This window comes from Gymnogyps californianus, chromosome 8 (assembly GCF_018139145.2).
Source record: "Gymnogyps californianus isolate 813 chromosome 8, ASM1813914v2, whole genome shotgun sequence".
In the NCBI taxonomy this organism is placed as follows: domain Eukaryota; kingdom Metazoa; phylum Chordata; class Aves; order Accipitriformes; family Cathartidae; genus Gymnogyps; species Gymnogyps californianus.
The window spans coordinates 29,236,853-29,263,839 of NC_059478.1; the positions used below are offsets into that span (position 1 = coordinate 29,236,853).

At 38.3% G+C, this 26,987-nt stretch overlaps 2 protein-coding genes across 3 annotated transcripts in view; both read right to left on the minus strand.

Moving 5' to 3' along the window:
• TTC39A (tetratricopeptide repeat domain 39A) overlaps positions 1-12,590 on the minus strand; it is a 49,634-nt gene extending 37,044 nt beyond the window's left edge. Inside the window, exons 1-2 of the mRNA XM_050900641.1 lie at positions 12,459-12,590; positions 1,090-1,194 (exon numbers count right to left, since the gene is read on the minus strand). Coding sequence (XP_050756598.1) covers positions 1,090-1,194; positions 12,459-12,499 — 146 coding nt within the window. The 5' untranslated portion in view covers positions 12,500-12,590. The remainder of the gene's footprint in view (positions 1-1,089; positions 1,195-12,458) is intronic.
• Positions 12,591-18,118: 5,528 nt separating this feature from the next.
• The window catches only part of EPS15 (epidermal growth factor receptor pathway substrate 15), a 52,034-nt gene continuing 43,165 nt past the window's right edge, over positions 18,119-26,987 (minus strand). The window contains exons 21-25 of one of the 2 annotated variants that reach the window (XM_050900648.1): positions 26,674-26,743; positions 25,389-25,465; positions 24,739-24,901; positions 21,934-22,112; positions 18,119-20,034 (exon numbers count right to left, since the gene is read on the minus strand). In XM_050900648.1, the coding sequence (XP_050756605.1) occupies positions 19,888-20,034; positions 21,934-22,112; positions 24,739-24,901; positions 25,389-25,465; positions 26,674-26,743 (636 nt within the window). In that variant the 3' untranslated portion in view covers positions 18,119-19,887. The remainder of the gene's footprint in view (positions 20,035-21,933; positions 22,113-24,738; positions 24,902-25,388; positions 25,466-26,673; positions 26,744-26,987) is intronic. The other variant, XM_050900649.1, reaches the window with a different exon arrangement.

Consider the following 26,987-nt stretch of genomic DNA (forward strand, 5'->3'; position numbering starts at 1 on the left):
GCATTTCCAGAGAGGCACAGGGGCTCTACTGTCAGAATTTAATGAAAACACAGTTATGCTTCTTATCATTTTTATATCTTCTGATGATATATAAACACAAAACAACACTGCTGTGAATAAAACTAGTATTATTAATACATCTGAGCCTACAATTTATCATGAATGTCTTTCACAGAGTGTACTTACATGGTTAAGCTACAGATTCTGGCATCAAAGACTGAGGCTGATACCCCAGCAAAGCAGATATGTAGTATTCACTACATTTACCCCTGATGCATATCAAACACACACTACTGCATTTCCTACAAATTTTAGTTGTTTCATATTCCAGTGGCCTGAAAGAAGGCATGATGTAATTTGCTGATGGCTCAAAAATAAATGGAGCAAAGTGGGGGAAAAAGATGTGAATTAACCACAGACTTCAACAAGCCAAGATCACAGGTAACTTCAGGACAGGGTATGAAAAATCACAGACATTGTAAAGACACAACAATTTTTCGAAGCTATTTTATGACCTCACTGCCTCCAGCTGGGCCACTCATTACATGCTGGGCTGCAATGTAATTAGGAAACAGAGTGCATGACCACAACACTGAATTGCAAAATAAGCTGTGAGAAAGTTTCTGCAAGTGGTTATTAAAAAACAACAAAAAAAGAATTCATACTTAATGTGTCTCAAACCTGGCAATTAATGGTCAGTTGCTCATTTAGACACAAAACGATAAATTCTCAAATTCTCACAGTATGCAGAAAAATATAGGGGGGGGGGAGAGACAGAAGATGGTTTTTATTCTTCCAGGAGCAAGATTCTCACATACTGTACTACAGCTGAGGGGTTACTTCTTTGGACAACAATTCTGTACTTTTTGTAGTTACCTTTGATCAATCTTGTTATTTAGTCACCCAAGTGAAAGCACCTATTCTGTCTTCCCCAAAACTTAACATATTAACTTACCACCCCCTTCTGAACCAAAACCATGCAATCTTATCAACTATTAACAGAGAACTAGCTGTCTAGTCAATTGTCCTGAGAGATGGTGAAGCAAAGAAAAATAAACAGAGGAAAACTAGTAAAAGCAATAAACTTACTTTGCTTGTAAAGAAGCCAAAGCATCTGAGAACTTGTTGTTAAGAAATAAATCCAGAGCTGCCATACACTCATGCAATGCCATGTTGAGGTCTGATGTAGATGACCTGCCAGAAGAAAAAAGAATAAACTCAGCACATCTGTTCTCCTTCTGCCGGTGCATTACTGCTACATTTGAACCCCCCTTCTTCAGTTCTAGCCTTATTCCCATGTATAATCTGCTATTCCATTTCTAGTGATTGCAAAAAATCAAAGTGACTTCCATTATGTTTGTGGGGTTGGTTTTTTTTAACTATGCTCTTACCCTGTGACATGTGGAAAGCAATTTAAGTTTTGTACTTTCTGAAAATAAGAAACTGCATGTACTGTAAATAAGAACCTAGACATGCAGAAGTTATCATGTGGGAGCGTGGCAATTTGATGAGCTCGGGTATCAGGAACACAGAAGCACTGGGTGACAACGCACATCTGACTGTGTGTAAGGCTGACAGAGACTACAGGCTAGTGACGCTACGATCATGTTGTCACTTTAAGGATGAGACATTGCCAAACTGCATCAGATTATTATATCGACTGCTGCTAGAACATCTGCTTTAGTTCAGCTCATGTTCAGTATGGTTCCTGACCAGCAGGCTACTACAGACTTGCAGGTCGGTTAAAATTTCACATTGTGCATGCTCCTGGGAACATCACTGTCCCTAAGAAGTGCTACTGCACTCAAACAAAAAAACTGCTGCTGTATCTCAAAGTCAGAAGATTCTCAGTGGCTTACTCTGGCTGTACTTTTCTCCTTTACAACATTCAGATGTCAGGCTGACCTGTCACAAGGGTTCTCAGCTGGTCTTTGGGTTATGGGCAACAGGATAATACAGACCAGCTGAATAAGTTTGGCCCAACTTCACCACCACCAGAACTGCTGGACAAAAAAATCCACAGAAGAAACAATAAGGCCTTGCACTAACAAAGTTAAGGTCACCTGGCCAATGTTAGGACAGTTGAAACATCTGTATCTAATGATCAACAAGCTATACTGCACTAATATGTTGTATACAAGTCTGTACAAAAAAGCTCCCCCAACAAAATACAAACAAATCCTCATCACGTTCCTGACTCCGAACAGCTCGAACTGATGTGATCTGTCTTGTGACTTAGAAACTATGTTACTTCCTTAAAAAATGGCACAACACATAGCCTGCTGAAAGGAAAAACAGAAAGCAAAGTCCTGGTATCATCTTAAGGAAAAGACAGGGGAGCACAGAACAAACAGATAGCATCAGTAACAACCACTGACTGCAGCAGTGGTTTGGTTTTGGTTTTAAGAACAATTACTGCAAAGAAAAAAGAGCATAATTATATATATGAAAAACAGGATTATAAATTTGAGAGGAACATTACATGACACTGTTCATAGTGGCTGTTGTCATCACACTTCAGATACACTGTAAATCCTTCTGCACCCAAGAGAGTCTCCAAGTGCTTTGCAAGCATTGATTAACCAAGTCTTCGCATCCGTCTCACAATATGCAATATCACGCCTGCCTAACTATTCTGAGCCTTACTTACTGTATTACAATTCTTACCTGCCCTTTTAAAATCCGTGTCCCTGAACCAAATAGCATATTTAACACTATATAAAACATATTCTCATCTGTTTTAAAATATTTAGACTAGTAACATTTTACCTGGGTTTTTTGTTTGTTCGTTTCTTGTCATGCAGGAGAATTACCCCATTCAATACAAATAAAACTTTTCAAAATATTCCTTTGAAACAGAAAGATGACAAAGAAAAAGCTTTGTTGAAGCTCAAAGCACAAATAAGATATATTAATTACTTGGCATTTTTTCTGGAATAAGAATTAACACAGTGTCACCCCCAGCAGCAGCAAAAATATAAGTTGCACACTTCCCTCATGCTCCAAGGAAACCTGACATTTGAGGTAGCTCCCAAGTAAAGGGCTTAAGACCCGAACACAATACACACCTTATATAAATGCTACAAATTATCATTTGTTGCTGCTAACAATAGGGAAGAAATACTTTAAACTAGAGAGTGCTAAGCATTTTAGCAAACTGATTAGTCATGCTTCAGTGGGCTGCAGATTCTCTCCTGCTTTCAACACCAAGATCAGAACTGCCTCTAAGCCAAATGGAAAATGCTGTGCACTGCTACTTACCTTTCTGCTAAACCTCTTGTGTTTTCTGACATAGTCATTTGTAAGCCCACTCAGCATTTAGGCATGAACATCTAGCAGCGGCAGCAGCAGCACTCGGTGCTACTTAACCGGCTCTGAGTGACAGTCACACTGCGAGCACAGGGTAGGGCAGCGTCTGCCTGCCTGCCTGCCTGCCTGCCTGCGATACCGTACTCTCTGATTGGTCATTATGGATGATACGATGAGAGTTACGAGTATCGCTAGTTCACTTACAACATACTAAAAACGAGTGATTTGGAAGCCAGTCCATGACACATGAAGTTCATATATCACTGAATACTACTGATGAAGAAGGTGCTGGCAGCAGCCAGCGTATCTTTGATCTACAGACCTGTCTGAAATTAGTGGCACCATCAGCTATCTTTCATTCACTACAAACTAGGCAGAAGTCAAATATCCCTGTAATTGCAGATCTGAAACAACAAAAATTACTGCATGTGGCAGTGGACCACATCAGAAACGTATGAACCGGAACGGAGAGTCAAATGAGGCCAGCTGACATGCAGGAGAACTGAGGCATTAATTGCTGCAAATATGAAAAACAGACAGGCGAGAGAGAGAAGAAAGTACTTCTTCCCAGCAAAGATTCTCCGCAAAACAGGCTTCAATCCACAAGCCAAACTGCTGCTTTTTATTGGTTCCTGTAACTTTGTGAGGTAGTGAGACTTCACATGTTCTTTGTAAAAATCTCTTTAATGCCATGCAAAATGAGGCATGTTGGCATAAACAATTTAATCAGTGGAGTGAGCTCATCTGGCTGATTTTGCCCAAAATAAAAGTGTATGCTCCCAAGCTGCTTTGCTGGCATGTCAGCAGTACTGGTCCTGCACATAAGAAGGGCAGCTACAAGCAGCAAAAGCAGTCACCTCTCTCATTACGACAGCTGGACTGTAGAAGTTGATCAGCTATGATCTACTTAGTCTCCAAGAGCACCTAATGTTAAAAATTATACATGTCTTTTCTCCTACACATGGTCTTATTTGTTAGATTATACAAAGCAGTACCAATAATGAAGACATCAACTGCTGAAGGAAGACCCAAAAATGATAAACAAGCGAAGGATAATTTCAGGAAGATACTCTGAAGACATTAACATACCTGATTAAATCTCTTGCTGTTTTTATGACATCCTGTACAGGAAAAGCCTGTGCTGCATTTGGTATAAAAATTATTGTAATAGATCCACAGGCTGCCCCATTAATGACTCCATTACATGTTCATAACAGCACTATGTACCTGGGCCACAGCAGGAGATAAAAGACATTACTGGGTTTTTTTTTCCTCCATTGGGAATAACTACTGGTTACAACTTAAAATTAACCAGGGTGCTTCTATGGCAGATCATGAGCTACTCTGAAAAGATTATTCACCATTTTCACTAGCTGTCTACACAATTTCTAATTGATACTCTATTTCTCCAAATGGTCTTTAAAGTTCTGTATGGTGAAGGCTCTGGCTGTTTCTGCCAAGTTCTTCAAGACTTGAGTTGGCAGGTTTATATTTGAATACCACTTCTCCGGAAGCAATTATACGCTCAGACAAGCTTCAGCATGCAACCTCTCTTTCCCCACATGTATCAATGTTTTCTTTTAACTAAAGAAAACAAATCTAAAAAATTAAGATCTGAAATATTTCCAAATTTAGGCCATTTCCCCCCTGGCTTTAGAAGCTTTTTTGCTTTTTGGCAGCAGGTCTTGCAAGGACAGTCATATGGTTCTCATTGTGGTTTTATTATTTATGAAATCATCGTCCTCTGCCCCAGGGACCATGACTGGGGGTGCTTCACAAATCATAATTACAGTATATCCTGTGACTTAAGGTAAGACCTGATCTCCTTACTCCACTGCATCCCCATTGTCTCCAGTCGGAAGCGGTTACTTGCGACATACTAGCCAATGCCCTTTTTACATAAACATCAAATCCTTTTTATGCCAACAGCAATATCAAACAAAATGAATAAGCAGAACTAAGCAAAATTAAATTTCTGAATATTAATGAAAAGTAAAGCATTTTCAATAGTAAAGAATCATGATGTTTTCCACGGTCAAAAGGAGTGGGAAGGAAGGCTTTTTTGAACACAGGAGTTACCATATTTCTGCATAATTTTATTTCACTGTGAGATGATGTTGACTGGTTTCTTACCATAGGTTTGCAGCGCTTTATGATTTGTCATTCAGTTTTACAGATTTCTTCAATAAAAAGGATCTTGAACCTTGTATTCTGGAAACTTTGCAAAAAAAGGTAAGTCTGAAGTTTGTGCCTTTATAGTAATGCTTTTAATAGTAATTCAAGAGCTCCTTCAGTATTGTGAAACACTGAAAGCAAGTTAAATCAGTCATATCCTAAAATACGGATGCATTTCTCTGCCAAATCTACATTATCTGCATAAGTCAGCTGAGGTAGTGTGCATGGGTAACTTCATTTGGAGGAAAAGAATAAAATACAAAGAGTCAAGAACAATTGAGCTAAACCAGTGCTTGATGAGAAACCACCACAGAGAAGACCAAATACTGGTGACTCAGTAGTTGACTCTCTTCTCTCCATTATCAGGAGACTCTTGGAGTGGGGAGCAATGGAAGCACAGCCTGTTTTCCAAATACAGCCTAGTCCCAAACATGTAAAGCAAGTGAGATGCAAGATCAGAGAAAAGCATCTAATGGAAAGATTATATTCCCATCCCAAAGAAACTTCACAGCAAAATCTCTGTAACCATACTAGAGACCTTCTATCTCAGGGGCTTGAACAGCACCAGCGCAATTGGGCTCAGTAATGACTGACACTGCTTTCATCTTATTCAGAAACATCAACAACGCTACTCTAGTGAATACTAACTTGGGTTCTGGGTTGATTGCTGCAATAGCTCTACCTGTACTGCACTGCTGGCTTCTGCTCCTGCTGTCCCACTGAAATGTTTCTTCTGCAACACAACAGAAATCATTCGGCACCCAGCCTTACTACATGGAAGGCAAGGAGAACACAGCTGTTTATCTGAAAGGTTACAATTTCAGCCCAAAAGTTTCCTGTTAAGTAATTTTGAAGTATTTGCTCTTGATTTTATTTTATATTTAACAATCTGGACAATACGGTGTTTTGGCCTCCTTTACATCAAGGGCTCTCCGTGTAACATCCAGTTTCAATTTTTGCATGATAATGCTAATCTTATGCTATTAAAAGGCAGCACAAACACTCATAGCGCTGGTAGAAAGGACTGGGTTGCACCAACACTTATGTTTGCAGCTCTTTTAAGCTACCTGCATCAATAGTGAACATACCTGGCAGCACACATTACTACTATGATGGTGGAGAGCTCAGTCTGTACAGAGAAACATCAATTAGCATTACATTCTCCCTATCTTTACAAAGAGATTTAGAGAGGGTTGCTTCTAGCCACGTAGTCAGGAAAAAAGTAATAAATTCTTAAACAACCTCTTTACAGAGTATGAAATGGAACTGAAAAGAGATTAGTCTCACATGCCCGAAGTGGCTTCATTTTTTCCAAAGAGGAAGGAGTAGTAAAACCATATTGCTCCCTACAAACACTGTGCCACTCAGGCTACCAAAGCTTCATCAGTGCTAACACTTCAACCATTCACAGATGTGAGGAGCATCCCAAAGCACATTTCAAAGGTCTGCATTTCAGTTCTTAACAAAAAAACATCTAAAGACACCTCCAACATATGAACATATCCTGACTTGCTGATACACAGGCCACCATGTGTGGTAGGTACTGTCGCTGAGATCTGGGTGTCCTTCTCATTGCATGTTTTCAAAAGTATCACCACTGAATATAGAAATTCTTGCCATGACACCACTTTCTGTTCTCATAATGCTGGATAATTACAGAGACGTTACAAGATACCAGGATACACCTGGGGTTACTTTCTTTAGCCTTTTCAAGTTTGCCAGGTCATTCCTAAATCAATGACTACTACTTTTCTAAATAGATGGCTGCTTTGAGCAACGCCGCGTAACAAATGTTCTGAGCCTGAGACTGAAAAAATCTCTACATTCAAAGAAAACAAAAAGCACATCACTTGGGAAGAATTCTTTTCCTCTTTTGCAAACATTTCCAAAACCACATGAGATCAGAAATAATCTCAGATGAACAGCTCTCTCATTACCATGAAAAGGAGAACCAGTAAGCAGTTCTCACAATAATTTGTTACTATTCAGTTTTCAGACAATACAGAAATTTCTTCATAATTCGAAAGCAAATAAGTTAATGCAAGAAAATTAATTCTACCGTATCCTTTCCTATTCTACATGCCAAGCTAGTAATACCTCAGCATTTATCTTTTTGTGTTCTTGAACACATTTCTGGCCTGTGACTAAGACTCCTCGGTGCTGCAGAAATGCCATTACTTCTAACAACAAAGCACCTGGAAAGGTTTCAATACTGATGTTCTCCAAATATTCTGCATAGACACAACAGTGATACAATTCCGGAATTCAGGATATCTTAGTCAGTATTTCAAGTTGTACATGGAGTATGACACAGTTTATTTTTGAGGTTAACTCAGCTCTCAAACCACCAAGTTGTTGATGCCTCAGCAATGTCAAAGGTCTTTTGTTAAAAAGACACTCAAGCTTTCGGCCCTTCTGTTTCCGCGAAGACTCACAAAACAAAGAGATGTGGCAAAGCAGTCAAGTGAGCAGAACAAAGTCCAGGGAATTGACAGACTTGTGTTCTGCCCTTGGTTCTACCGCTGTTTAACTTGCACCAAGCAGGATCTAGGTTGCATTACGTTCACAGTTCTCATCCTGTATTTGAACGGGTAAACAATGCAATAAATTCATTAAGATAGGTTTGTTCAGACAAATAAAAAGTATTGGTGTCATTTTTGCAGTTCCCATTCTGTGTTGTACTGCCATGACTGCTCACAGAGGGCTAAATGCACCATTGTGGGTGATTATTCCCAGTTAGTAGAACTGCATGCATCAGAGAGAATGAAAAAAAAATGTATATATACACACACAATATAGTCTGGCAAATTACAAATTATCAACCCAAGCATCCTGGAACTGCAATAACCTATGGGAATGTACACAGAAAAAATTAGCTCACACAGGGTCAAAATTAAAAGAAAACAAATAAATCCACCATTAAAGAAATTTACAGGAACGCTGCAATTAAATTTTCATCATAAATCAGTCTGTATTGATGCTTAGCAAGTTTTAATAGCTCTTCTTTTTAATTCAAATGCTCTACAATCTTTGTCACTTTGAAGGACCGATGTGATTCATATCATGCCTTTTTGGTTTTTTAAGAGTCTTAAGGTCTTCAGACAACCTTGCAATACCCATTTGCTCTTTTCTCAAAGTCCTCTAACTTCTCACAGTTTTACTGCCTCTGGTCAACCTACACTTCTGACATAGTTACTCTCAATTTTTAAAGGTCTAATCCTGTTCATATTAAAACTAATAAGAAATCAACAAGAGCTGCACTAGACCATTGTCTTGCAATGGTGTTGAGCACATTTAGGTACCCAGCAAACAAACAAAAAAAGCATTAAGAAAAATGCAAGCTCATGTCTGCCACATTCATGGTAAGAAGCCAGACAAAATCTGTGAGATTTGTTGTTGTAAGGACTGCAAGATCAGGGTAGAGGTCTGTATTATTTCTGAAATAAGATTCAGTGAGAATTTAGGGACGGATGTTATGCAATTTTCCCTTTTGGTTGGATTTTGCATTACCTAGCAATAACAAAGACTGACTGGTAGGTCACAAAATAGTTACCTATGCATCTTACTTTAGCATTTTGTGAAGTCTGGTTTGTATTTTTTCACGCTGACTTACACTTCACTTCTTTCAGACTTCAGTGTGGTGACGAACATGGAAGGGATGAAATACACATTTTGGCCCAAAAGGAATTTCCCTGCAGTACTTCATCTGAGCTGAAATGTTTCTTGGTTTGGTTTTTGGTTTTGTTTGGTTTGGGTTTTTTCGCATTAAATCTATGCCAAGCATTTTCAAAATAAATTACTCTGTAATATGTTTTATTGCAACTTAAAAAAAAAATAATCATGCTTTTGTTTCAATTCCATTGCTGAACAGTACATTAGGATCTCATAAATATATATAGGAATGACACAAAATACTTCAACAAATAGGGAACTGTTGCTTTGCCTTTAATCATTGCTTTACATGAAATTTCAGATTATGTTTCCCTAAGAGCTTCCAACAAACTGACTTTATACTTCAGAAGTCATCTGCAAAACATACTTCACGGTACCTTGACCAATAACAATGCCACTTTCTCTTCAATTAAATAAAAATTCAAGCATAGCACTTCAACATGCCTTTATAACTCTCTTGAACTTGCCTATTGAATCAATACTCAAGAACAGAAAAGAAGTACTAGTAGCAAGTTTTCTTGGCACTCAGTATTTCTAAAGCCATTTTGAAAAGTTATTCTTAGGCACAATAGCTTCAAGAAGCAGACAGTTACTATTCTCTCCATTTCAGAGTGCAAAAACAACAAAGTAAGCTACCTGAGGATAAAAAAACAAAAAAAAAGCAAGGCTGATTTTGAACTCAGAATCAGAACCGTCTGGGATCTTTCTGGCATTTTTTCCCCTTTCTGACAGGAAACATGGACTGGTCAAAATTAAAAACTTTGACGCAGACGTATTGAGAAGATTTCATCAGTTCAGGATGACAATTTTAGTTAGAGCCAAAGAGAAAGAAAGATAAAGTTACATGCAAGTTCAGTATTGCATTCTATTTGATTTGCATTCAAGATTCAAGCCATTAAGTATATCTGAATGACCGTCCTAACATTCAGACTCTCTTCTGTTAGTTGTTTTTTCCACAAAAGATGATTGAAAGTTTTATTATCAAAGTGAAGACAAAAGCTGAAAATCTGCAAAAATAGGTCATTTTCCATCACTCCTACTCAAAAAATCTGGCATTGAGTTTTTAGTTCTAACCAGTCCACGAGACCGTCGTGTCCTCCAACTATGAGCGAATAATTTCAATCTATTCCCAAAATATATCTGAAACCTAAGAAACCACAAGCTGAGCCCTGGACAAACACTGTCTAGGAGCTTCACTGGGGTTTTAAAGGAGCATTTTAAGTAAAATGTGAACTACAATAAGGAAATAGTAATATTTTTTTCAAAAATTAGCAAAAATCCTGATAGGTATGTTTTCAACATTTTGTACTACAGTAACCGAAACATCTGAAGCACTTTACATCCCGGTGCAATGTTACACTGGAACGTGACAGCTGGTTCCAGCAGATGGAGCTACAGAAAGGCAATGAGGACCTAGCACCAAGTTCTCCAGTAGCTTCCGTAACACAGTCTGACTTTTGGGACAACCTGCCCAGTCTAGCAAAATTCAGCAAACTCCTTCCTGCTTCTGAACATTTTTGCAAACATTCTTCTGTACGTTCAAAACTTTCTGAAGTACAATGCAGTCACAGTCGCAATCTCTCAGTCTTTGCTGCTACTATTGTCAATGCAAACACAAGACCTGGAAGTCATTTAATGATGTCATTTAAAATCATTACTGCAAACATATGGCCCACCTTCCCATCCCAGAGAGTAAAAAAAAAAAAAAATTTGTTTGGTCCATTAAAGAGTTATTGAGAGAGAATGTAGCAACAAAATTTTATAAGGCTATTATAAATACTAATACACTTGTCATTTTGGATCATTAGTAGGGCTAACAGACTCTGTATTTTTTAATCCTACGGGACTTTGCTGCTTTAAGTGCCACTAGACCACCCACCTCCACCCTCTGTAATAACCCTAATGTTAATATATATGCCACCAAAAAATGAGCACTATTGTGTAGCTTATATAATCTGAAATTCAGGAAATGTTTTCCATCAAGGTTTCTGCAGACAAATTAAAGTCTTGGGCTGATGTTTGCTGTTTTCAACTCTAAGATACAGGGAAAGCAGGCAGGCAAAGACAGAGGAAAACACCACTTCCAACACTTCATGAAGAGCCATGAATGGACTCTGTACCACTCTTCTAAGCAGAGAAATGGTTTGCTGACCTCTCAAACAACTGCACTCTTAAAAGTTTCTACTCCTGCATAGATTATAAAGCAGATTATTTCAAAAGTCTTATGTCAAGTAGGGAATCCATAAACAGGCCTTTAATGCAGCCATGTCTAAAATGTAACATGCCGTCATCACCGGGGAAGAATGTTATTTGCACACTGATTCAGCTTTTGAAAAAACAACTCCCTCACACGCACACAATGGAAGTTTATGTATTTTAGGGGCAGCGGGAGTGCACACGTGGAAAGGAGAAAGTTATCCACCTGCAGCTTGTTCATAAGGGCAAGCAAGAAGGCATTGAGTTACAGAGTCATTAATGTCAATGTTTCACTGTCAAGGTGTGTTGCAAGCTGTGCAAACAGGAGCTCCAGAAAAAGGACTTGGTCTTCCATGCTCTTCCACAGACTTCAGAGACGTGACACCGCTCTTAAACACCACTTGGAAGAGCAAAGCTAATTTGCATATAACTACTGAAGGACATATATATGCAATTAGCTTAAGCTAATACTTTTGTCTAAGCAAATGAAAAAGCCCTGAAAGCGCAAAAAACAGTTTCTGCCCCTTCAGTCGCTGCGTTCAGGTCGATACGGAGACGCACAGATGGACAGAGCCGTTTGCCCAAAGTTGTGTGCAGTTTGGTGGCAAAAGCGGACCGAAGGCTGGCTCGGTCCCAGCCTGGGCTGCACCCGGGCAGCACCTGCCCGGTGGTCCCGGCCTGCGTGGGGGCAGGACCGGCCCCAAGACCACAGCGAGGAGACGAGGCGGGCTGAAGCTACAAAGGCACCGACTCCCCACAGCCAGCCGGGAATAATTCAGAGAGGCACCAAACTCGATTTACAGGCTTCAGACCAAGGCGGGCTGCTTATCCGGGAAACGAGCCGCCCTCACCTCCCTCCGCCGAGGCACGGGCGCCTCCTGCGACCAGACCCTCGGCTTCGGCCGGCACCGGGACGGGCGATCCCGCCGCGCTGCCCCCTCTTCCCACCCGGGACGGAGCCTCAGGGGAGGCAGTGCTGCTGCCAGGGGACACCCCAGCCGGCCCCGCCGGAGGCTGCAGGCGCTGGCTGTGGCGGGAGAGACCCCGCTGCCCCTCGCGGCCTGAGGTAACGGCCGCGGCCCCCCCGCCCCGCCTCAGCCCCGTACCGGCCGTCGCCGCTCCCGCTGTTGGCCGCGCGGGAGTCCATGGAGGCGTCGCGAAGGGCGTCCCCGGCTCCAGAAGCTGTGGGAGGGGAGGCCGGAGCCGAGGGCTGGCGGTGCTGCTGTTCCCCAGCGCGGGCGGCAGCCGCAACCACCTCGCATGGTGTGAAGCGGCGCCAGCGGCGAGCCTCGGCGCATGTTCGGGCAGGGCCGGGCCCGGGCGGAGGGGCCGCCCCCGCAGGTGAGCGGCTGCGGCAGCGCCCGCCCCTCCGCCGGCTCTGGGCAGGGCGCGGGGGGCTGCCCCGGCCCCCGGGGGGCGCGGGTGTGGAGGGGGGGAATCTGGCGCCTTCGTGCCCTACCGCAGAGCGAGAAGCCCTGAGGGGAGGGTGAGGTACAGGGGCAGCCCTGGGGGCTTGGAGTTACGATAATAACGCAGTATTTGGGCACACGGCGGTAGCTGGACGTTTCACTCGTTGCAGGACCTGGGGCCTTTGCCGTGTGGGATGAAGGGTTTCAGCCAGCTGTTAAACTGATGGGAAGGGAGGCCTGCGGTGAGCCCAGGCGGGCCCCAAGAACAGCTGAGAGGAAAGCATGCATTATTATTATGTGCTGGAATTAGAATAATGAATTCCTCTTGAGAAAAAAACAGGAGGAAAATATAATTCATATTTAGTCAAGTTTTAAATTAGCCTGCACTCCCTACTAGCCTGCTTCCAAGAAAGTGTTGCCTGGGTGGAGCCCTCTACCCAACACACAATGGTCAGTTAATTGGACAAAAGGAGTAACACGCGCCAGTACTTACATTTCAAATTTATCAGTTTATGGACAAATTATTTTGAATAATTTAAAGTACGGAGTCAAAAAAGCTAAACCAAGTGAAATTACTAATAGCTATGCAGTACTGAAAAATTGTTTTAATTTGGCCATTCATATATTATAATCATATCAATCATGCAGCTTCAGGGTTACAGGGATAACAGTTCAGAAGAGATTAACAAAAGAAAGGAGTTTGTGGAAGGAAACGAACAGAGGAAAGAAGGCAAAGGTATACATGGCAGAGGGAGTGGCAGGACAAACAGAAGGACTTGGCTGACATAAAGAAACAATGGGCACATTAATGAGAACAGTGGGTGTATAAGGTTAAAAAAAGAAAGAATTTATTAGCTGAACACTGACAATGTGGTTCGTGATGTGAGGAACGAGAGGTAGGCGGCAGGCCTGCCTCACGCTCCAGTGCACGGGGTGCAGCTGTTTCGAGAGAGAGGCTGAGACAACTGAAGGGAGCACATTTGATCAATTTGAGCATGATTCTTTAGTCTAACAGGCAAAAATTCATGATTGTCTTAGCTAAATCAAACATTTTAGATCAATGAGGGATGTTGTAAGGAGTGGTGACAAGCACCTTCACACAGCTATTTTCGTACAGATGCAAAACCACATTTTTCAGCATAAAATACTTGTTTACATACATTTAGGTTTTTGAATTGTGAAGCTCGTACATTCCAACTCACAGCTTTCATAATGAGGGAGACTGCCCATGTAGTTCTGCACTTCAAATACAACCCATTTTCAATAGCCAGTCACATTTAACCTAAAGAACATTTTTATTAATAACCACCCCAGAATATACTCTAAATTGCTTTTTACAACTTTTAGGAATTCTGTGTTGTAGGGACAAAGTTGAAAAAGCTAAAACAGAAAGACAAATTTGCATCATTAGCTTAACTGCAGTTCGAATTATTCTCCTGAGCATATTGTATGTTCCTGAACAGAACAGTTGTGCTCTTAATATCTGACAGTAAAATAAATATTTTAAGATAAATTGATAGCATATTAAGGAAAATTAAAGAATTTGAATCTACGGCTAACATTCAACTAGTACTTTTACATACAGTTTTCAGGATTCTGGGTCACTGGTTTGAACCTCAACTGAGTTATTTATTCAGTAAAAGTTATTACTGGATGTGGGCCCAAAATGAGATTCATACTCCAAACTCCTCAGAACTGTTTAGAACTCAAAGACACTAGTCTCTATTACAGAAGAGCATTTAAGAATAAGGAGGTATTAATAGAGCTTCAGATGTGTATTTAAGAAAAAAAAAAAATCTACAAGAAGGATTTTACCTAAAAATCCATTGAGCCTTTCAAAATTAGTTTTTTCTGTATAAGTGACCACACCTGTTCATGTAACATCTCAAGAGAGACCGCATTCTGTGGAAAACAATCCTAAAGACCTTTTGGCTTTGAATACAAGAAGTTCAATGCTACATAGTCTCAACAGAATAAATAATGAATCTGTCCACACAGGAAAAATCAGTCTGAGTAAGCGGATCAGGATGAAGCCTTTTATTGACTTGGGCACTGTCAGGTACAAACCCGCGACAGCTGACAGTTTGCAGACAGTGTTACAAGGATCTCTTGCTGGCCAACGCCAACTGGGACAGACCTCTGAAGTCAAAGGTAAGAATTTCACCCTGTGTTATCAGCAAACTAAATCCTCAAGAAAATATCTTGTTCAAAGCAGCACTTCTGTCAAATTCTTAATCTATTTCCAGTTATTTGTATAGGCCTGGAGTGCAACTGGCTGCTCATACTAACAAAGAAGAGAAAACACCTTGTAACATCTCTCCTAACTATAGGATACACACAAGTAAAATGGGGTAGAATTCCTTTTACTCTGCACAAGATTGTCTTTCCAAATTACAGCAGTTACGTAATAAGCTATCAGACCCACTGTCATTTAGAAAACAGGAAACAGATTAGCATTAAGAAGTGGTTTGTCCAAAATCATTTAATAAATCAGCAATAGAGAACTAGAAACAACATCCTGACTTCTTGAATACACATCCAAACAATGCAGCATTTTTCCCCCTCTATCAGCTAGCTACCTGATCACCTGCTTTAAAAACCTAATGCTTTGTTTTCAAGTTTAAAATCTAAGGTCCTAGCAGCTCTAGATCTCTCAATTTTAGCACAACAGCAATTCTTCAGTATTCTGAGCAAGGAATGGCAATGCAGCTGGTATTATTTATGTATTTTTTGTTATTCATGTTTCTTTAAACAGATTGTGGATGAAAATGACTTCTGTTTCAGGATATTACTGACCTAGACTTGATGGCTTGTCACCTGACAAATTAAAAGTTCCTTCCCATCTTTTCTGGGATAACAGACACAGGCCAAAATTTACTGTGAAGCTTCCCACAAAAATCCGCAATAAGGAATTCTCACAATCATCTATCAGTCTACAAGCACAAGAGGAACGTATTTTTACTTTTTTTTCTTTTCCCCTTCCTGACTTTTCTCCACATCAGAAGTTCCTTAACATTATGCTGTCTTCCCTCCCTGCATGGGTACTGAGTTACAGTTCTGCAATGAGTGCAGGCAGCAGCTTTCTTCATTTTAGCCTCCAAGCTCCCTGGAAACACAAGTTTTCTAGCTGTTTTGGTAGCATGAGAGTTTGACTGGTACTATGAATAGCAGAGATATCATTAAGGCGGAAAGATGTGAAGACTGTTTGGTTGTTGCACTAAGGCTTAGGTGCTACAAGCTTGGAAAGTCTGTCTCTTCCCAGCTGGTAGTTGTACCCTTAGCCACCGCTTCAGAGATTTGTTTTGTTTCCCCCTCCTCTTCTACCTTTAAATTTTAATACCTACACCTTGCTGCCAACAAGGAAGACAACACACAAGTTATTCTGCAGAGAGTTCAAGAGTTCAGTAACACTCATATAGGTAACTAAAGCTCCACTCCACTGACCAAAAGGGTAAATCTCAAACTTGCATCAAGAAAGATCTTCAATTTGGGAAAATTACTGCGTACTTCCAGTACAAACTGTTCACTACCTGCATTTATTTGACATGGTCTTGTGTTTTATAATTGCATAAGGCAAACAAGTCCTCTTCCCCCTTATGACAAAAAATGGATGCATCTGAAAGCCAACCTTCATGTTCACTCTAATTAACAAAGGAATCAAATTCAAGAGTATTCACTGACATGACACAATTCCATAGACATATGACTTTAGTTGCCAATGTTTTGAACAGATACGTTACTTTTCCAGTTTTACCCTTTTATAAATTAAAACTGTACACACTATATTTTCTAAAAACATTATAATCTAAAAATACCATTCTGTCAGTATTGCAAAAACAAGGTTGCACATCCATGCACACACTTTGAAGATTCAGGCTAAATCATGACTAAAACATTCTAATACTAAAGTTATAATTTTGCTAAATATTCAAATTCTGAAACAGTCAATTTAAGTAGCTAAATGAAACTGTTCAGAAATTAGTGGAGAAACAACACTAGGCAACATGGTTCTGACAGCTGGATGGTATTTCTAGGAAGAGGTGACACACAGCGGGTACGGCAGGTGGCAAAGGATGGCAAGGAAGTCATGTGAACCAAACAAACCAGTAAGTCCAATACTGCGGTCTAACACAACAGCTTTTAAGCATTAAGCAGAAGGGTTAGTATTCTCTGTCACATCAAGTCTCCTGGCTTAAAGTCCTGTGTGCTGAAGCAGACAGCTTTCTAGAGAACTCCACTTAAAGTCAACCTGGTATGTCAGTTCCTTCATTAAGCACCTTTATTGCCATTTTATTCCTTGTCAGTACTTCACAGTGATAACAGACTTAACATTAATCCCCAGTACATTCTTCCAATACAGTTTCTAGTTAAGTTAGTTCAAATGACAGTTACATTTCCAATGCAAGTTAAGTGGCCAATTCATCTGCTAGAAGTTAGATAATCTCTTCAATCTTTTGAGTACAATGGTATTCTGTGAATGCAATAGAAACGTTTACATGACAGTTAGAACTTCATCATATAGGAAGTTAGAGAAAGACAGTGAAAAGAGGATATCAAATTATTCAAGATGATTAGCTATCCTCTTCAGTTTCATGATAGTGTTAAATGGACTGCACACAATTTGGAGGGGAGAGAGGGTTGAAAGCAGCACAATCAGAGGTAAAGTGCACCCAAGATGGAAACTTGACAGGGGACTTAAAAAAAAAATGGACAGCCTGTAGAAGGTTTCAAATAGCCTCAAGAATGTGTGTGAACCTGATAAAATTAATGAAGATATTATGTTGCCTAATCCAACTGATGTCTCATTAAAAGAAAACAGTCAAAGAGATTTGGGTCCACTTAGATAAGTATATTAAAACCTAGCACTACTGTAACAAAAGGATCAAAAGACACATGTAATGGTTGTTGGAACTCCTAAACCTCTGACCAAGCGGTCTATGCCTTGACATAAAGGAGACATTATGCTGACAGACATAATTAGAAGAATCATATATGCTGGGTCAAACTCAAGATCTCTTAAGCCCTGTATGTTGACAGCAGCCAGTAGAGGATGCTTACATATCTTCACAGATAAATCTTAAGTATCTAAACATTGGGGTTCTGCAACCCTTGTGCAGGCAAAAATATTTGGACAAGAGTAGCCCGAGTTTTCTTTGAAGCTGCCACAACTCCTAATGAAGCAAGTGACAGCTGGGATTAGCGTGCACTTCAGCTAACCTCAAGATTCAGGCAACTTTTTTCTCTGAAAATTAACCCGCTCCCATCAGACTACAATTGGAACACTTTATATTGTTTGCATTACATTTACATGTTGCTTTACAGCTTACAGCACCCTTTTGAAAAAAATAGGCAAACAGTTCACACTTATGTACTTAAACTTTATTTCTTCATAATTACAGGCTATTGTTAGAATTTTTAAACAAAAGGGAAGTCTATAAATAGAGGCTAATCCCACCTGAACAAGTTTTTTTTTTTAAAAAAAAAAAAGTTAAAACTTCATAAAGTAATGCCATTTAGCTCACAGCAGTGGTTTGTTGGTAGTCTGAGTAAAAGTACTATAGTCAGAGTCAGTAACATGAAATGTAACATCAAATGACTCAAAACTTTAAATTCCGTAAAGGAAAGCAGGAATATATATATATATATATATAATATATACATATAATATTGTGTTGGTCCACTGAGTATACATTTTTAACAAAAGATAAGAAACTATGTAATCCAGTTAAGCATATGATTTGCAAGATTAGTGTACACTCATTACAAAGATGTATAGATAAGTTATAACTATTTAGTACTTGCAAAATTTTAAGTTACTTTTTTTGAGCAGGTGTTTAAATGCTCATTTCCCAGTGCAAAAGAAAAACCATCCCAGTCAGGTTACCCATTTTTCCTGAAAAATTGAAAACTATCCTCAAACTCATGCAACAGCAGCATTGACAGGTAATGGGAAGAGCTTAAATATACTGAAGTATGGCTGAGTTCTCCCCCTTCCCCCCCAGTGCTGTGTGTTGAAACACTTCAATTTCCTCAACAGAAATACCACAGATTAAAAGTGCAAGGAAAAAAATGTTTATGCTTAATGTTTATGCTGCTGCCATCCATTTTTCTTAGATAGGGCAAAAGATTATTCTTTTTGGAATTATTTTAATGAAACTGATTCTCCAGAATAGAGTTCTTTCAAAATGAACAATAAGTTATTTTAATTAAGTTATTTTCATTAACATTCTATCAATCCTACTCTGACTCAGTGACCATAAAGAAATCATTCAGTTTAAGGTGCAACTATCAGTTGGCATTCAATAAATTACATATACAGAAAACAATTGTGGTTAAAAAAAAAAATCAGACTACCTGTTTTTTCTTTCTGTTCTCAATCCTATTTCAAATTGAACTTATTAACTTGCCGGTTCAGCTGCATATTTCACAGGCAAAAGTGGCTCAAATAGCAGTGGGGTCTCATAATTTGACAGTCATCTTGGCCAACAGCAAATGCACATGAATCTTCAACTTAATTGCTTTATAAAACAAAATAACAGGTCTGTCTTAAAACCTATGACCATGCAAGAAAAGCATTGAAGGTTTCAGAAAGATGCACTCTTTCTGACTTAGACTCCATGAAGATTGTTATTTCAAATCCAAACATAGAATCTTCAATGAAGAGAAAAATCTATATGCATACATATAAAATAAAGCACTCCACAACTCTGGCATTACTAAAATCTCTTTAGAAGGATAAAAGGTTTCAAATGACTAACTGCTTGATGGGAGACAGTCAGCCATGGCAGAATAATTGCTATGTTCACTTTATGCTCAATTACCAACTGCTGACAGATTACAGTCAAACTACAATCTCACTATCTGCATTTTAAACTGATTTGCTTACAGCTGGGAAAAGTACTTTGTTCTCCTGAAAACTTGAGAGAAATTGAACGCTAAACTTAACAGTTATTCAAACAATAACCAAAAGGATTGAATTTAGCAGAAACAGTCACACCACTTTCAGAAATTTAAAACCTTTCATGGTTTCTTGTATATATGTATTTTCTGATTAACATTTAAATAGGTTAGGTATTCAGGAAAAGGGACAAAACAGTTGACATAAGACAAAATCTTATTCTAAACTTCATGCTTCTGATATTTCAGATTTACTGAGTGCAATAGCCAGTTCCAAGTCTTCTTGCTCTTGCTGTTTTAGTCTTGCCAATCTTTCTTTCTCTTCTCTCTCACTTTCTCTCTTAGCCCATTCAATCATGTCTTCCTCAGTAGAATACTGCATTTTTAAAAGACAAAATAAACCAGATTAATAATACAATGGTAACTAATACTGTCCAAGTCCTTGGTTTAAGGGACAATTACAGTTTTTCAAAATAATGTCTATATTCTAGTCCTCAAATATTACTTGCTTTTTAATTTTAATACACTATTCAGATTAGCTTAGCCTAAAGTTTAACTATTAAGAACTGCATTGAAGCCATCCAATTGATGTATTTTTATGAAATATGCCATGTTTCAAAATTCAGTATTAAGTTTCAAAAAAGTTACTGAGCAGAAAGTGCTATAATGTAAATTCAAACTATTTTGGATAAAAACCAGTCTATATAAGAAAAATTTTGAATAAATCAGGAGAACATTTTGCAAAATACACCCCTATCCACACTGTGGGACATCCTGATTTACCTGACTTTCATTAGGGATGATTTTTCCAGGTGACAATGACTGCAAAAATTAGCTGTTGAATGACTGTTTTTAATGGTGCAGATGAAAAATACTTCTGCCAGGAAGCAGCAAAATAATAAGGTAACTGTACAGTTAGAAGCCTAGTAGTACTATAGAGAAAGATCAGTGTGATAGAAGAGGAAAAAAAAACCCGAACAGATTCTTTCCATGTATGTTGATGTGAACAGAATGTGAACTAAATTTCTGTGGTACAATGATCATAAATCAGAGACAGTTAAGGGTATTATCTTAAATAAAATACAAAAGATTATGCTAAAGTTTGTTTCTAGTCAGCATGCAGAAAACCTAAGAGGTAGGTGAAGCCCATGTCTTCATGAATGTCCCAATGTTAAGTCTGAAACGGTTATCATAATATACTCCAGCTAGTTTCTGCTTTGAGCTGCTTCTTTGGGAAATAAATGTAGAAAAGCTTGAGTCTTCTCTATAATTCATTTAGTACTTTCAGTAATTGCAGCTGGAAAAGAATACTTTTTCCTTCATAAAGATAATGAACATTTTTGCTTTCTCCTCCACATTTCACATTCTCTCCTCCAAACTGGCTTCTCAGTCCCTCTAACTAATAAGTGATCAATAACAGCACTTCAGAAATTATCATGCTACAAGACACATCAACCAGTGCAAGTCAATTTTGAGAGTCTGTCAATCCTCAGTTTACTTCAATCAAGCACATAGTTTATTAGGCCTGAAAATAAAAAAAGCAGTATGATCAAGATACTGTAAATGCAAATTGCATTTAACAGGTATCAAGCTTGAAAGTGAGATGATGCCTTTCAAAACTCCTATATGCAAAAGCTCAAAAGAAAAAAAAAAAAATATAGGCATGCACAAACCTTTAGATTTGCTTCTACTGCTTGGACACCACGACTTCTATGAAATGGATTCTGGTTATAAAGAGACACTTACTACTTTTTACTTCATTGTACATAAGTCTGGAATTTACTAGCCATTCAAAACTCACCAAATTATATTTCATTAACATACACCCTTATGAGGCTGTTTATCAATATTTCAGTACATTGAAATTGTGACCAAATGGTTCAGTGACAGCTAAATTAAAATCACACCTTTTGTTTTATTTTTAATTGTATAGTTAACAGTGTGCTTGTTACAGATAATTTAAATCTGCTGCGTGCTCTGATAAAATGGATAATCCCTAGAACACAGATATTTAAAAGGTCCTATTTTCTAAAAGCTTGGAGGCCTTCATGAAAAAAAACTCACAAAAGCAATGCAATTTAAACGTTAACCACAACATTTTGCATTATTTTGTTTTAGGACAGCCTCAGCTGTAAACTAAATGTAACTACTGTTTTAACTGGAAGCGATATCCCTTTTGTACATGGGATATGTTTTAATATTTTAAGTTATACTTCAGTGTGAACAATTCAAAGCTGTCATTATACTGAAACAAATGTAAAAAGTGTTTACTCACAGTACTGAAGTTTGCAAAATTGTTGGGGTCAGCCTCTTTACTGATGCTGGTGGGAGCAAATGGATCACAGAATAGATCTGCTTCTTGTTCTTTGGGAATGTCTGGGGTGGGGAAAGGCTGAAATGGATCGCTCGGTTTAAAGGAATCTGAAGAGTCTATTTGATTGATAGGTCTTTTCCCTTAGATTAAAATGAATTTAAAATGAATTTAAGATAGCAGGTAATAACATGCCAAAAATAGTAAAAAATACAAATTCAAAAGCTACTTGGAATGCAACCTCTTCTAGTAAACTAGTGGAGTTGCAATGACTTCAGAAGAAGGGTTGCCAATTTAAAAAAATGAGGGTATGGTCCATAGTTTGTTAAAGGGTAATCAGATAAAACGGAACACATGTATGTTAATGATTCAAGAACATAGTTATGTACTGATTAACTGTTTTGGGAAGAGAATTTTGAAAAGTTTTGAGCCCCTATTCTATCAGCACAGTATTTTTTCTTCTGCTTACCAACTCTCCATGATAATTCCAGCAAGGCTCTTTTATTATTTGTTTGGATCGAGTTAACCTATTTCATTCAGAGATCAGAAATATATTTGTAAGTCTTCAAAACACCATGTCCTCTCACTACGCTAACACCTGGAATTTCTGTAGTTTTTAAACTAACAGAATGAAGGAGTATGATAACAAGCAATCACAGGCTTAACTATTTTGTTAATCCTTGCCTAAGTAGCTGCAGATTAACAGAATCAGGCACAGGCCCCCACTTATGTTGTTCTTTTTTCAGCTTAACCCCAGTCAGCTTTCAACACCTTTGAGGACATTAACCCAAATACTTCCAAGAATATTTGAGCTGAATTTCATCCCACCATTCTCTCTATATGTTATTGCTTACAGAAAAGGTTTCATTGCAGTTTCTCGAATTCAACTAGTGGGTTCTGCAAGTGGTTTAACACTTACAATGGTCGTATTTTAAAACTTGCTTCTGCTGCCATTTTAGATTAAAACTACAGAATCAAACCAAAGTGTTATTATTTTGCACATCACTGTTGCAAGTTAGTCTAAAAATTCTTTCATAGACCAAAAGAGATTCTAATTTGGCAATGATTTAGAGAATACCCCCTTGGGAAGATATGATTTATTTAGACACTTCGCAGATAACCTTGCCATGATAGCGCTCACGCACTGATGATGTTCTATTACTGGCAAACAACGCATGTCTATTTCTTGAATAACGTGGGAGAAACAGCTTCAAATGACATCTAGGGAATTTTATTTCTACATGGGAAGGATTAATAAGAATATGAAGTATACAATCTCCAAACCTGCCCAAAAAATCATGAAATGAGGGTGCTTATCAGTATCTAGAAAGGCAACAGATTTCAGAGGCAAGCAAACAGCCCTGCTGCACACTTTCCAGTAGCGTGACGAATTAAGAGAAAGATTTTGGGGCTCTTCTTTGAAAAAGCATTCCCTTGTTTTGAGTCAGACCAAAGGAGTAATTAAAAAATACACTTAAGTATCTCCATTTTTTATTTCCATTAGGAAAATAATTTATTGGGAATGGTTATCAAGATAACCACGGTATCAATTTTAGTATCTGCAAATCAAAACAGGCCACTTTTTTTCTAGTCATCTATTGATAAGGATCCTGTTGTTCCGCCACTAGAAGCCTGCATTCTAAAAGCAGATCTGTACACCACGTCATAGCCGCTCCCATACAATGAAGTCAGAAATCTGTTTTTTGTTTTAAATAAGGACCACCATAAAAGGAAACACTATCAAACATTCAAATTATCATCACTTGTCATGTCAGCTGTTTTAATGTTGTTTACAATGAAACTGATCACTTGCAAGGTATAAGCATGAACCAGATCTCACATCAACATTAGAAATTAAACAGCCGAGTTTAAACTCTAGTATTAATACTCCTACATTTACTGTGTTCCCCTTCGTTTGAGGAAAAAGATGAATACATGTTTAAGTTTCATGCTACAGTTTTCCAAGACACCTTAAGATTTATCCATATAGTGCAATAGTGAAAAAATGATGCAGTAGAGTTTTTAAATAAACTTAAACAAAGGACAGAAACTTAAAAAGGAATACTAGTAATATATTTTCCAATCTACGCAAAAAAAAAAAATTGAGAGTGAGGACTCTGTTGTAACATGGGCTTGTTGCAACCACAAGAAGGTGTTGTTATCTTTGATAATCATGGCCTTTTCTGGAAAGCAGAGTGGTTTGTGTCACGGAGTAGACCAGAGGACTCAGCTATCGCTGAACAGAAAACAGCATAGGAAACTTGGGTTTATTACTATTACATTGGCTAGGTTTACTACTACAGACCTCTGGCAAGGCCACCTGGAAAAAGTTAATCTGAAAACCCAAGACAGTCATTTAACCCTATATAATTCATTTTGCATTAAAACCAGAGGTTTTGCAATGGATAAAACACACTGAATTCTCTCTTTAGGAATAATTTAATGCAAGATTCACAATGTATCACAGTAGTAACCATTTAATTTGCAGCCATGCTATGTTCTTGGAGATACTTGTCATAACTCTGTTTTTTCCTGTTTTCTAGATCCTTTCTCTCTTTAAAAAAACAAACTATGATCCTAAATACCATGCAAAATGTAACTCTGAGGAAACCACCAACAGATCAGGAGCAGACTTGTTTCACGTCTTGCTCATTCATTCTAAGTTCAGACACTTCACCATCATATTGGTGGTGAACACAACATAATTATTGTCCCACTGCCAATATTGAAGCAGCTAATTGTTAACAACATCTCAGTATCAGCTCTTACCAGGTGGTGGTGGACAGGGCCTTGTGGGAGTTCCTGTTTTAGGGGGCAATGCAGGAGGAACATCCTCATTTTTAGCTGGTGGTTCCTCAAATAAGTTTTTAGTTATGATCACATTGTTGACAGAACCTGATGTGGAAGAGCTAAAGGGGTCCTCATTGTTGGCCTTCAACAAAGAAAAGAGCAACATACACATTTTCAGTGCAATTCTACTATACTTTCCCTTCTTTTCAATAATGCAACATTTATTTAGAACTGAAAGTTTGGACTAAGACAAAAAGAAAATACTTTTGTTTGTTTTTACACATATCATCCACATACTCCAGGAGACTGAAAATAAAGAAAAATCAGGAATGGTTAGTGTGTACAGCAATATAAAGTTGAGTGAAGTTAAACATGCAAAAGTAATACTTTTGCTAATATCACTTCAAATATAGAGCAAATACTTATAAAGCCACAAAGATTACATTGGATTCTTCACAGTGGAATTGCAAGACAATTTACTGTAAAGACCTTTTTTTCAAGAAAGTCAGCCATTATAAATGTCTAGTAGTGGCCAAACTGTAACGAAACTGTTGGTAGAGAGAGTAAGCTGTGTCTTGTCACTGCAGAGTTTCATGCATTTTCTATGAGTAGCAGTAGCTTCATATTACCTTTGACAGCGTGCTAAAGTCAGCAAAGCCACTTCCAAAGGATTCATTTCCAAACAGAGAGGCAAAGGGGTCTGTAGCTAAATACACACAAATCAAGCAAACAGAATGAGATTAAAAATTAAATATGAAAGCAACTGAAAAAAAAACCCACAACAAAAAAGCAGCTGTTACATTTTTTGCAGCACAGACTAATTCAAGTCAAATTTTTTGAGGTGGGCACTTTAAGTTATTAAGTAGCTTTTACAAAAACTTTAAGTGTCAACTACCGATTAAGAATAATAATTCTCCTGAACAGGGAGTAAATCAAAAGAAATACTGGTATTCTGGTTTCCTACATTAAAAAAAAGTTAAATTCCACTGAAACTATCAAGTAACCATACTACGGATGTTCTGCTGAGATACATGCATGTATACACACAGAGGTATTTTTTGTGTGCATACACCCATAAATATACATACACAGACATATAGGTATATGAACATGAACAAGAGCTGACTTCTGACTGTAGGCCCACTTGTGGAATAAAGTATCTAAGCCTCATATAATCTCAATCTAATTCAACAGTACCCTTTCGTTCTTATGTGCCTCAAAATATGCAGAAACTGCTATTCTACTGTAAAGCAAGAAGTGCACTGTCTTTACCAATACTCAACTTCTGCATCTCTAGAAAGCGGCATTTTTTTTCCTGCAATTAAACTGAACAGGTTTACAAAGCAAAATCACACGTGATTCATGTTTTGGATTACCGCTTGTCAGTGCAACTTGGGAAAATAGGAGATTAGAGTCTTCCCTAAAACATCTTTAGCCCTCAGATGAGGGAGGGTCATAGCAAAACAAGAGGAGCAAACTTTAACAGTAAAAATTCTTGATGAAGTAGTTATTCCATCCCACATCTCCTCTCATAGTACAAAGCTATCTTGTATGTTACTTAGCAAGTAACATGAAATCTCTAAAAGCAACCCTAATGGGAAGCCATACAAACCATTCAAATAGTCCAAACACTCAGATCAGGATATTTTACCAGTTTTAGGTAAGGTAGAGGAACATTTCTGCGGAATCAGTCTTCAGTGATACGCACTACAGATAATGAGACAGTTTTGTTTTATAAAAATACCCGCCCCTGCAAACTTGCACCTTATGTCATACTTCATAGGAAAATTCAGAAAACGCAGGAAATCCCTAAAATGCTCCATCGCAAATTCAGGTTAAAGACTAGAAACAAAAGTATGCAAAAGCAAATAAAAATAAACCCCAAGAAGTCTGATGTGTCTAATCTACTTTTACCTAGATCATTTGATGTAGTAACAGTTGTTCCACCAGGAGCAAAAGGGTCATTCTTCTTCGATATCTCTGTCTAAAATAAAAAATTCCTTTGGAGGGAAATTTGTTTTTCAGCTTAAGAGAGTCCTCATTCTAAGAGTACAATCACAATTTGTTTTAGTTTAGAAGTTTTAAGATAAAATATTTTGGAAGTAGCTTTTATCACCATCAGTAAACAAGTCTGTTAACAGAAACTCCTCCTCAAAACAGTGATTAATACTTTCAAAGGATGGAAAAAAGGTACAATATGTGCAACCATACTTAGTAACCACTAACAC